Source organism: Terrapene carolina, unplaced genomic scaffold (assembly GCF_002925995.2).
Source record: "Terrapene carolina triunguis isolate 2854851 unplaced genomic scaffold, T_m_triunguis-2.0 Scaffold42, whole genome shotgun sequence".
Classification (NCBI taxonomy): Eukaryota; Metazoa; Chordata; order Testudines; family Emydidae; genus Terrapene; species Terrapene triunguis.
This window is the reverse complement of record NW_020664393.1, coordinates 44,991,473-45,005,010: the sequence shown is the minus strand read 5'-3', so window position 1 is coordinate 45,005,010 and position 13,538 is coordinate 44,991,473. Positions and strand designations below refer to the sequence as shown.

The 13,538-nt window shown below is 39.0% G+C and overlaps 1 protein-coding gene across 1 annotated transcript in view; it reads right to left on the bottom strand.

The window, feature by feature from the left end:
- The window catches only part of CSMD1 (CUB and Sushi multiple domains 1), a 1,543,069-nt gene that overhangs the window by 708,412 nt on the left and 821,119 nt on the right, over positions 1–13,538 (bottom strand). The window contains exon 6 of the mRNA XM_029912248.1: positions 4,300–4,412. Within this exon, the coding sequence (XP_029768108.1) occupies positions 4,300–4,412 (113 nt within the window). The remainder of the gene's footprint in view (positions 1–4,299; positions 4,413–13,538) is intronic.

Sequence of the window (13,538 nt, the reverse complement as noted above, 5' to 3'; positions counted from 1 at the left end):
TCCCAGATTAGTCTTTTGAAGGTGTTGTGCAGGTTTCCTATCAGGATGAGGCCTGAGAGGTCAGATATAGAGTGACCACTCTGTAAAAAGTGTTCACCCACAGCTTATATGGTGTTTTTGTCTTTTATCATTTTTTGTGTGAGTTTATTCAAGAGCGTAGTGATTGTCTCACTTTACCCACATATTGAACCTGCTTCAAAACAGATATAACGCCCCCCCTCCACTATACACTCCCAATTGTCACTTAATATCCCACACACTGGAACCCAAAGGGGATAGCATACTCAATGGGGACCACAGGCTGAAAGAAATCTTTCCTGACCCACCTCCATTCTTGTGGCCTTCAAACACCACCAAACCCCTCTAAGATCATAATCAGAAGCAAGCTCCCTCACAGATTAGGACAGAGCAACAAAGTGGCACCAATCCCTGCTAAAACAACAGATGCAAAACCTATAGACATATCTCTCTACATTACAATGATCAATACCCCCACAACACACCTTTCAGGATTCATGGGTCTTACACACGCCTATCACAACATGTGGTGTACCTCAACTAGAGCACTAAATGCCTCAATAACAGCTATATGGGTGAAGCGGGACAATTACCACATTCTCAAATGAACAAAAAATTATAAAAGACAAAAACATTGTCATCTTTTCATGAACAGTTCTCACAGAGCAATCACTGTACATTTGACCCTCACCCACAGCTCCCAACCCCTGTGTCACTTCACCTTGAATGGTCCCTTGAAATATGTATTAACTACTTATGCTAAACAATCTGTTCCAACTTGTATTTAGCTGTTACACTTTGAGTACCTCAGGCGAGGTATTTCCAATAGAGATAAGGAGGTGTTAGTACCGTTATACTAGGCACTGGTGAGACCTCATCTGGAATATTGTGTGCAGTTCTGATCTCCCATGTTTAAGAAGGATGAATTCAAACTGGAACAAGTACAGAGAAGGGCTACTAGGATGATCCGAGGAATGGAAAACCTGTCTTATGAAAGGAGACTCAAAGAGCTTGGATGGTTTAGCCTAACCAAAAGAAGGCTGAGGGGAGATATGATTGCTCTCTATAAATATATCAGAGGGATAAATACCAGGGAATTATTTAAGCTCAGTACCAATGTGGACACAAGAACAAATGGATATAAACTGCCCATCAGGAAGTTTAGACTTGAAATTAGATGAAGGTTTCTAACCATCAAAGGAGTGAAGTTCTGGAATAGCCTTCCAAGGGGAGCAGTGGAGGCAAAAGACATATATGGCTTCAAGGCAAAAGACATATATGGCTTTATATGTTCAATCTCCAACATATAACCCCCTTAGCCATCTCTTTTTCAAGCTGAAAAGTCCCAGTCTTTTCAAACACTCCTCATATGGAAGCTGTTCCATACCCCTAATCATTTTTGTTGGGTGTACCATGTATTTATATGGTGGTATTATGATATATTGTGTTGTATTATGTGTACCTTTCCTTATGGTTCCTAACATTCTGTTTAGCTTATTTGACTGCCACTCCACATTGAGCAGATGTTTTCAGAGAACTATACACGACTCCAAGATATCTTTCTTGAGTGATAACAGCTAATTTAGATCCCATCATTTTGTATGTATGGTGGGGATTATGTTTTCCATGTACATTACTTAGCATTTATCAACATTGAATTTCATCTGCCATTTTGTTGCCCCGTCACCCAGTTTTCTGAGAGTCCTTTGTAACTCTTTGCAGGCTGCTTTGGACTTAACCATCTTGATTAATTTTGTATCTTCTGTAAACTTTGCCACCTTACTGTTTACCTGTTTTTCCAGATCATTTATGAACATGTTGAACAGCACAGGAACCAGTTCAGATCTTTGGAGGACCCCTCTATTTAGCTCTCTCCATTGTGAGCATTTATTCCTACTCTTTTGTTCCTGTCTTTTAACCGGTACTGACCTTCCCTCTTACCCCATGAACTGCTTTGAATAAGAGCCTTTGGTGAGGGACTTGTCAAAGGCTTTCTGAAAGTCCAAGTACACTATATCCAGTGGATCACCCTTGTCCACATGTTTGTGGATATCCTCAGAGAATTCTAATGATACCCATGAAGGTGGAGTTCTGGGTGGTGTACTTAAGTAACTGGAGAGACTTGGAGGGCATCAGCATTTGTCTTGAGGCCTAGGGCCACATCCCCAAAAGGGATACTAGACACAGAGTCTGATTAAGAGACCATATCTACTGAGATACAGTAGGCTTAGAAGCATGCAGAATTCAAAGGCTGGGTACAATACAGCAGTCTGGTGTCTACTACAAGGAAAGATTCTGCCAGGGCTGTAACATGATCACATACTATTTTTCCCACAGGATCCTTGCCTCTCTTAATGCTGAAATATTCCAAAATAATTCAGTCTGAAGCAGACACCCAGCATTGAAAAGTTCAGCCTGAATTGCTGCAATTTGGCAGTTAAAAGCAACCAAAAACAGGATCTTATAATGGAAACTGTTTTCATCTTTAACTATTAGATTCACTGACAGCTCTGCCTATCATTAAATACCTTTAAAGTGTTAATTAGTGTACTACCGAATAGAAAGACTAATCATTATATTCAGCTATCTATGATGAACTGAATAATAATATTCTGATTTAACATAATAGATATTTTAGTATTTAAAGGCAATTTTCCTTACTTCCTTACTTCATTTACTTGCTGTTGTCACATTAATACACTGTGCATTGCTGAGATTCACTGAATTGCAATTTGTTGGTAGTTTATAAAATGCCATTACATTAACTTGCATGTTAAAAGGATGTGTTATATTAGAAAAGGAGATTTCAAATAACAGTAAGAATTTGCAATTTATTAAGCTACCTCAAATTGTCATTTGAATACTGTTCTTTAAAAGCCAAGTTTTACACTGCCACCAAGAGAAAAAATGTCAGATATATTATACAGTGCAACAAATACCCATTTTGAGTTTATAGTCTCACTAGGTATTTCCTTTAAACTTCAATTCCATCTTATGCATTCACACATAAAATAGATTTTTTCTAAATCTTAGAATGTTGTCTCATCACTTTGCCCCAGACTTACCATGACTATTTGATAGATCCTTAACTTCCTGATGGGTTGCCAGGATTACCCATAGTGTCCTTACAACTATTGGTGAATGGGATCCAGGTTCAAATTTTATGTATTGTAGGGCACTTCAATTACCAGGTGCCAAAAGTATCACTGCCCTCAGCCTCAGTAAGCTTTGTATAAACAAATTCTAAGTGCAATGACATATCACACACGCTGTCCTATAAAGTGGTATTACTTGAATTTTTCAACTGAGAGAAGAAGAAAAAAATCCACCCTGTTCACAATGATTTTAAAAGTACAGGAGTACAAAGCTGATAGATATTGTCTCAAATATGTTTGATATGTTTTATTTTTACATATCTCATATAGATATAATCATCAGTAAACAGCACGCATGAACAGAGGAATACAGATCCTATTGTGGAATGATAACTTAAGCCATGAAGAGGTCTATTTGCATGCAGGGGAAAAATAGTAACAAATAGCTTGTGTAAGTACAGGGTTTGAAGGTATACTCAGCTTCTACATCATCTGTATTTGTGACTTACAGGATATTCTCCTGTTTCTTTCTAATTTAATTACAAAATCATTGATTCTGAGTGATGATTTATCAAGTGCAAAAATCAATGAAGATTCCATTCCAGAAAAATTGCATTTTGATGAATATCCAGGTGGACATAGACAAAAACTGACAGCAACATTGACATCTTCTAGCTTTCTAATAAAGATGAATATGCAGATCTATTCGGCAGTCTGAAATGTGCTTTATCTTGAGTTGGGGAGGGGTTAAATCTCCAAGTGATAAATGTAACCCTCCGGGCAAGAGCTTGATTATGAGTAATGAAGGAAGACATCAGTGAGATAGGGCCTGTCTTTGCATAGAATAGATTTTCTGTGACTTGCATTCTACTCATGATTTAAAGCAAAGATCTGAATTAATGGAAAAAGACATCACACATGCAATTTATCTAATGTAAAAAAGCCAAATAAACAGACCCCTAGAGGTATATTTCACAGGGAATGTTGCTACTTTATGTGTAAACAATATTAAATGAATCTCTGAAAGGTATTTATTTTATAATATAATGGTAGCTACTACTCAGATTAAGGGCAGTAGAATCTAGACTTTACCTTTTTACTGCACAGACCTCTGGTTTCTAAAGAAAAATGTACACCACAACCAGTTCAATTCACATTATTTTTGGTGACACTCTGTATTTCCTACCTTGGAACTGGGCATTAAATCCTTTCCGTCGGTGGTTACTGTCAGATGTGAAATGGAGTCGTAACCAGTTTTTGCTGCTGATAACAGGAGAAGGCAGGTTCATGCCAGTCAACCTGGAAAAAAAAATGTATTTAAGATAAAGTGAAGCAAAAACATGTATTTTAGATTGATTTAAAGGTAACAGACCAAGTGAAATTAAATATACTGATCATAGTGTGCATCATGCATCTGATAGTTGTGATGCACTAGTATCTATTACTGTATTTTCCTTTCCACATAGTTTTTTGATAGTCAAATTGGTTTCTCCTTCTCTCATTATTATGGGAAATGTAGTGGGAGAGAAAATTTCTGAAGTTTATTTTTTCAGCTGCTAACTTCTCTGCAGAAAAGTTAGCAAGTGATCTTATGACAAAACATCAAAATGCATAAGGTCATATTTATCTGAAATGTTGGTAAACAGTTGCAGAGAATGGTGTTCAGTAGCAAATCGATGCACTGCCTTAAATGAAATGTTATTAATTTTAGAAGAACAATATAAACGTTACATCTCATATATCTCATTTACAAGGACATCAGCCTAGCAAGAAAAACTCTCTATGTTATAGGTTTCAGAATGGTAGCCATGTTAGTCTGTATTAGCAAAAATAACGAGGAGTCCTTGTGACACCTTAGAGACTAACAAATGTATTTGGGCATAAGCTTTCGTGGGCTAAAACCCACTTCATCAGATGCATGGAGTGGAACATACAGTAGGCAGGTATAAATACACAGCATATGAAAAGATGGGAGTTACCTTAGCAAGTGGAGGGTCAGTGCTAACGACCCAATTCAATTAAGTTGGAAGTGGGCTATTCTCAGCAGTTGGCAAGAAGGAGTGGAAATCAATTTTGTAGTGCTAATGAGGCCAATGTAACATGGTGGCCCATTTCAAACAGTTGACAAGAAGGTGAGAGTATTTAGCAAAGGGAAATTAGTTTTTGTTAGTTGTGTCATCTGTTAGTAAATATCCTTGCAAGCCCCCACTTTCTGCACTCAAAGTGCCAGAGTTAGTAAATGTTAACCTTTCATGATTTTTGTATGTTAAACTCTCATAATTCTTTTCTTACTAACTGTTCTCCCAGAAACCTTACAGTGTTACCAAAAAGCATGTCTGAATTCTAAGGCCTCAGAGTGTTGGTTCTTAACCTGAACCTGGAGGGTGGCCAGTATTCAAAAATGTCTATAATGAAGTACTGGGCTGTACCTAATCATCCTCAGTGTCTCTAAGTCTGTGAAAATATAGATATCTGGGGGAAAACATCCCTTAAAACTAATGGAAGATATTGACAGACATATCTTACGATAAACAAAACTGAGTAATTGAAGAGGGTTGCTAATGATCCAGTTATGTTCTGTGATTGATGAGAGGTATTTGTTGTTGCAGATGTTTTCTGTGATAAATGAAATAATGACCCATTGAAAGAAGATTTTAACTCATTAGGGAGTGCTTGTTGCAACAGGTGCTCTGATTAACAATTGGGTTTGAAATCCCTTTAGCTTATTGATCATGTAACCTAAGATACCATACAAGAAATTCCATTAGTAATTAGGTAACATGAGAATTTGAAAACAGAACATGGTGAAATTAATTTTGGGAAAATAATATTCCCTCCAAAAAGGAATACCTTTGTCTTACACCTATAACAGGAAAGAGGTTTTGGGAGTTAGATTGGGGAATGTATTCTACCAGTACCCCACCTCTTCGTAGTACACAAGAGTGGTAACATATGTTTTCCTTCTGTATTATGTATAGTGTTGTATTTGTTTAATAATCTTTGATTAAATAATTCCATTTAAACCTGTTATTTTGACAATCTCACATTATTATTATTATTAAATTAAACTCAACAGGCAACACATCTGCAAATTTTATCAGCAGTGATTTTATATTTACTTGTAGATTATTGAAGAAATGTTGAATAGCATCAGGCCTAGTACTGATTAGGGTTGCCAGGCATCCGGTTTTCGACTGGAACGCCCGGTCAAAAAGGGACGCTGGTGGCTCCGGTCAGTACTACTGACTGGGCCATTAAAATCTGGTTGGCGGTGCAGCAGGGCTAAGGCAGGATCCCTGCCTGCCCTGGCTCTGCGCAGCTCCCGGAAGTGGCTGAAATGTCCCTAGGCACAGGGATGATCATGGAAGCTCTGTGTGCTGCCCCCACCACGAGTGCTGGCTCTGCAGCTCCCATTGGCCAGGAACCACGGCCAATAAGAGCTGAGGGGGCGGCGTGAGGTAAGCACCGCCCGGCTGGAGCCCACACCCCAATCCTCTGCCCCAGGGCAGAATCCCCTCTTACACCCAAACTCCCTCCCGGAGCCCTCACCCCAAACCCTGCCTTAGCCCTAAGCCCCATCCTGTACCCCAATCCTTTGCCCCAGCCCATAGGCCCATCCTGCAACCTGAACCCCTCATTTCTGGCCCAACCCAGAGCCTGCACCCCCTTCTGCACTCCAACCCCCGCCTCTGCCCAGTGAAACCGAGTGAGGGTGGGAGTGACCCAGTGACGAAGGGAAGCGGGATGGAGTGAGTGGGGGGCGGGGCCTCAGGGAAGGGGCAGGGGTGGGGTCTCAGTGAAGGGGCAAGGCAGGAGACAGAGCAAGGATGTTTGGTTTTGTGTGATTAGAAAGTTGGCAACCCTAGTACTGATCCCTGTTGAACCCCATTAGAAACACTCCCATTCAATCATAATTCCCCATCTTTTTGAGATCTGTCAGTTAGCCAAGTCTTAACCCAGTTAACATCTGCTCAACTGACATTGTATAATTTTAACTTTTTAATCAGAATGCCATGTGTGCTAAGTCAAACACCTTAAAAAAAATTTAATGTATTACATCTATCCAGTTACCTTTTATCAACCAAACTTTTAATCTCATCAAGGAATGAAATCATATTTGTTTGACAAGTTCTGTTTTCCATAAACTATGTTGAATGGCTTTAATTTTATTCTTATCTTTTAATTCTTTATTAATTGATTCCCATATCAAATTGTGAAACTGCAAGACTATAGAGTGGCACCCTTAACAATTTACTAATTTCATTGTGCATCTAAGTAAAGTTGCAGGAATACTTAGGGAATAGTGCAAACATTGAGGTTGTTTTGCTGATTGTCTAAAAATAAATTGTCAAGGATTTTTATTTTCCTTTATTATTACAACAGGTTTTTTTTTTTAGAGTGGGACTATGACAAATTCACCATTCTTTCAAACAGCTTCTTACTTATTCTCTGCATCAATTTGTTGTGCATCTAGACTGTAAGGAATGTCTGTATAGCATCATGTTATTTTACTTGTCCTATTCTTAGTGTGGACCAGATCTTATTGGAAACAGTGGCTCTTGGACTAGCTCATAGTCATGATCTTGCCAACCTCCCCTATCATTCATGAACACATTTCCCTGTGCAAACTACTACCGTTGGTTATATGAGAAAATTAGGAAAGCACATTTACATTTTCTCATGAGAAAATGTCTTAATGATAGTCATGTTTTGTGCATTTTGAAAAAAAAAATGTTAATTGCATTCTGTACTGAAGCTCTTCTTTCCATTTCCCCCTCTTAATGATTGTTTCACTGAACTGGGAACAAGGAGGAGAGCAAGACTATTAATTAAGCTTCTTAACTGTCTCAGAGCCCCAGTGTACTGAATTTCCCATGATAAATGTGCCCTTCTTCCACTCTGCCCACCTACATCATCGGATGAAGGCTGATGTGAGAGAGCATACACACACAAAATAACCAATCACATCAAACCCATGTTAATGAAAGTCTTAAAATGTGTGTGTGGGGGGGGTCCCTTAAAAGGTGGGGTACCACATCATTGCAATTCACTCCTGCTGTTACTGTCAGCTTTTGGTGCTAGTACTCTGCCCCCAAATCCAGTAGAGGTGAGGGCAATCAGTATTTAAAGATCTTTGGAGGGTGGCTGTATCATTCCAAGAGGGAGTTATTTAAAACAAATATCAATAATGCCTTCACTCCACCACGCACGTTAATGTTTTTCTTCATGTAATGTATTATGGTAGGTGGGAGGACACAGAATTTTGCAAACTATTTAAAGTAAAAAAAAAAATAACCAAAACTGACTTTGCAGCTTGCAAGATTTGGATTACAATGTTTCATGGTGGAAATTAACATGAAATTTTAATTAATATTTTAATTTACATCTTTATATTCCAACCTAAACTGATATGGCAGCAAATGAAATCTTTAGTCAAGCTTTACTGAGTCAAGGTTTTCACCTTCAATAGAGAGTATAACATTCCAATATCAAAATTAGTGTACCCATTCAATGATAAAAAAACAAACCTTGCCTAGAAGAAAATTTTTCCTCTAATCTGCAACTGAAGTGTTCATAACAAATCAACTTTATTCTCTAGGATACAGGTACCTACTGATTTGTGACAATTATGCCCTGCTGACTCTTAAATTTATGTAATGGCTCCAATTTTTTCTTAGCATGGAGTTTTTCTGTAAGGGTGTGTTAAAAATTTTAAAGAAGACTGGGAGCATTCCTGTTCCCAATGAACTGAAAGGAATAGCTGATTAAAAGCTCTTTTGTTACAAGATTGTCAGATGAAAAGTCACTGGGTTGTAAACAACACAACAATTTTGCTCACTTTAGCTTGTATGGTCCCATGGATAAAATATTAGATTGGGAGTGATCTCTGACCTTCTGTGTTGACCTAGAACAAGTCAAGATCCCTCTGTGCCTCTGTTCATCCACCTAGACTTTGTCTTGTCTATTTAAATTACAAACTGTTCAGAACAGGGATTAACTCTTACTATGTGTTGGAACTGTCTACCACAATGATTTGCTGAACTTGATTGGGGCTTCAAGGTAGTACTGTAATACAATTAAGAAAAAGAAAAATCCATGCAATAGTAAAAGGATTTAGTATGGTACTTTGTGCTAACACCTTGTTAGGAAATGGTATGTTCTGAATATAAAAAGCTGCCCTGTCTCTTTAGAGCTGCTCATTTTACTTATAGTGACACCGGCTTTCCCCCAAACATTAAAAGTTAATTGCTGGAAAGATGCATTTTTTGTACAAAATATATTTGCAGTAACACTTTATCTGGTTTGTCCAGAGCTGTGGGGTCAAAAGTCCGAGAGAAACCAATGCCGGAGTATTTTGAATTAAACTGTTACTTGAATTAAATGGTACATTAGCAAAGGAGTAAACACACATGGAGACACAAAAGCAAATTCAAAGTATGTCTATTATTGGCTGTATTTTTTACAGTTGTTCCCCAAATACATACACAAAACTATCTGTCAATCTACAATGCATATCTATAAACGCCATATGTTTTGGCTAAAATTGCCTCAGTAGTTTCCATTAATCTAAGAAATGATAGTGATAATATTATGATATTGACACAGTGGCATAATCCCCGTTTGATCTCTATTCTAACTTAGCTATTTGTATGATATTTCAAACCAGAGAGGAATATGTTAATTTTCCATGTCTGACAGTCACTCACTGTTTATATTTGAAGATATAAAGATGTAGTGAGCCATTGATACCTGATTCATATTCTGACAGTCTTCTCTTCTGTACAAAAAAATAGTTGGAAGACTAGAATCGGGGTAGATGGGCAATATGTGGGTCTTGGTGCCTCTTCATAAGTTAGTCTTGTTCTAATAGGACCCAAACATGCACGTGCACATGCAATATTCCCATTCAATAGAAAGAATTTTACAAACACAGGGCTAAATTGGGGAATCCTCACACCCTTTGGTGTGTGAATTAGACTATTTGCATAAGTAAATACTCTTCAACATGTGTAAACATCACAACATTTAGCCCAGATGAGTACAGTGGGATTCTGTTCATCTGAGTGCATTCAGTTTCCAGATCAATTCCTTTTGCAACTATTTCAGAGCTTGCTTTATTAACTACGGTTACGTTATTGACATGAACTGTGACCGTATAGATCATTGTTGCAACCAAGGTCCTATGGTTGCACCAAATCTTGTACAAAGAAGGTCAAGTAAGGTGTCTACGAAAAGGTGGTAATTTGCTGGTTATGATTATGCTGTCTGTTTGTGTGTATCTTTTTGTATTTGAAGTTATGAATATTGGCTATGTACTTGTATCTCAATGTGTTTGATTCTAAGTAGCAGCAGTGAAGCATTTGGCCAACTTATGGACAAGGAACTCTTCAGATTAAGTGCCCAATCAAGAAACACTTAACTGACAATGGACCTTGGGAGACTCCAATCCACATATGAGAAGCCTTCCTGGGAAAGTTCAAGTTAGCATGCCAGCAATGACTGCTCTGCCTGTAAAGAACTGAGTCATGCATAGACATGTGACTTGCCCATGTGACTCCAAACTTCATCTTGCTGATGTGATTTTCCACAGTAAGAACAAAAGAAGCAGAGGCCGCATGGCAGAGAATATAAATGGCCCTGGAAACCCCTCCATCTTGTCTTCAATCCTGCTTCTTACCTCTGGAGGAACTTTGCTACACTGAAGCTCTGAAACAAAGGACTGAATGACCCATCCAAGCTGTGGATGTACTCCAGAGATTTGATTTGGACCTGCAGTTTATTCCATCACTGCTACAAGCCTGAACCAAGAACTCTGCCATTGCTGTATGTAATTGATTACTTTGACCAATTTTAACTCTTATCTATATTTCTTTCCTTTTATGAATAAACAATAAACCTTTAGATTTTAGATTCTAAAGGATAGGCAACAGCGTGATTTGTGGGTAAATTCTGACTTGTATATTGACCTGGATCTTGGGCTTGGTCCTTTAGATTTGGGAGAACCTTTTTTCTTTTACTGGGATATTGGTTGTCATAACCATTCATTCCCATAAGGAGTGGCTGCTGGTGGTGATACTGGGAAACTGGAGTGTCTGAAGGAATTGCTTGTATGACTTCTTGTTAGCCAGTGGGGTAAAACCAAAGTCTTCTCAGTTTGGCTAGTTTGGTGTGCCTTAATAATGAAGGAACCCCAGCCTTGGGCTGTGACTGCCCTGCTCTAAGCAATTTTTCCTGAATTGATACTCTCAGTAGTGTCCCGCCAAAGGCTGATTTGTTACTACATACATGACATTTTGATTCATTTACATAAAATTGATTCATTTAATAAATCTATTATTTTTGTATAAACTTAAATATTGTAAGGGACGGAATTGTGCAAAGTGAAAAAAAGGAGAAAAAGAATACACAAAGACTCTTTTTGCATCTCATGTACAGGTTCCAGGCACAATAAATGTTCTTGCAGTCAGGAGCCATATGGACTGTGCCCAGACACTGATGCTTTTGTCCCAGACACTGCAGGAAGACAAGACAAGACAAGAAAAGATACCAGGATCGTGGTTTAACTAGGCCACAGTTTTATTAAGTAACACTTCTGGAAACTAAAAAAAACAAAACATTTATTCATGTCTGAGTATCGGTGACATAGCAGAATTTTCAGGAGCCTTCACAATCCATCACTAACTTTGAGCACTCAGCAGCTGATCTTCACTGATCTGAGGCACACCATCCATCCAACTCCTCACTGGTCATCTACAATTATGACTCACCACCATTCCTTCCATAATAACTTTCTTCAGATTATTTCCACTTCTATGCCTAATGTGACCAAAGTACATACGTTTGTGACTATTGATTTCTGCTTAGGGTTGGCTTCTCTCCAATAATATTTCTATCAGGAGCAGATCTGGCTCCCACCCTGGTTGCTAGGCAACCCAGCAAGCTCAGCTGTGCCCAAAGAGCCTTCTGCAAATGGTCCTGCTTCCTGATTGGGCAGGAGAACCTGCAGCCTGCTACTTGAGCTGTGAAGCGGCAGCAGTGGAGAGGTTGTTTAACATGTACCACACCTGTGCCTTCCCTGCTCCTGCCTCTAGCCCTTGTTCCAGCCTTTCATTCTGCCCTCTCTGATCTAGTCTATGGCTCCCTGTCCTGTTCCCTATCCTGACTCCGGTTCCAACCTTTGACTGATTCTGGCTTCATTCTCAGCGTGGTATCTGACTACTGGATTTACACTACTCCCAACTGCCAGGGCAACTGCCAGACAACGTCCTGCTCCACCCACTATGTAGATCACGAAGGCCTGGCAGCTTGCAATTTTTAACATAGGCATTCATCTTTTTTTAACTATCCAGGAGATATGCAAGAGTCTTCACCAGCAACACATTCCAATAGCTTCAATTTTCTTCTTGTCAGCAGCATTAACTTCTCACAATTCACATGCATAAACTGCTATGGAAAAAAATAGGGTTTTCCCCAGTTCCCTCATTTTACATTTCTAGATGCTATGGTTTACCCCCCACACACTTTCTTTAGCAAGGCCATAGCTGAGCAAACCATACTTAGCTTTTTTCTGGTTTCTTTGGAACAGCCACCTTCGTTGGATATATGCGATCCAAGATAATTAATTTCATCTATTGTCTCTACAGCTTGTCTGTTAATCATGATGTTTGCATCCTGTTTTTCTTAGTTGTATCAAAGTACATGCATTTTGTTTTTTGTTACATTCGGAAATAGTCCATATTACTCACTAACTGTTTTTACAGGCTCCAACATTTGTTGTATTGCACCAATGGCTATAGGAAAGAGTGTCATGCCATTGGCATGTCTGAGGTAGGTTAAGAAGTGTCCACCAATTGAAATCTTAGTTCCTTCCACTTGGTCAAAACCTTCCAAGCCTTGTCTCTTAACAAACTCTGTGCACACATTAAAGAGGCCTGGGGACAAAATACACCCTTGTCTCACACTCTGCCCTGTGGAAAACCACTTGCTGTCACCTACTGTGAATTATCCAGCAACAACTCACCCAGTGCAGGTCATACTTCCTATTATAATCCATTCCACCTGGTAGAGGACTGCCAACTACCATTGCTGGGACTCATCGCCCTCTCCTCATATAATCGTTAAGGAACCTAATCTAGAGAAGGTTGTTTCCTTGTTGTACCAGAAACTAGGAGCTCTAACCCTATTCCCCACCTTCTTTAGGAGATGCCTTCTCCCAATCTGTTCCAATTCCAGTTTATCAGGGGACTGGGCACACACCCCTGGTGATGAGTACCTGCACTGGGCACCTGCCAAGATTCGACAAAATTAATAAAAAGCAACAGAGGGTCCTGTGGCACCTTTAAGACTAACAGAAGTATTGGGAGCATAGGCTTTCGTGGGTAAGAACCTCACTTCTTCAGATGCAAGTCTTGCATCTGAAGAAGT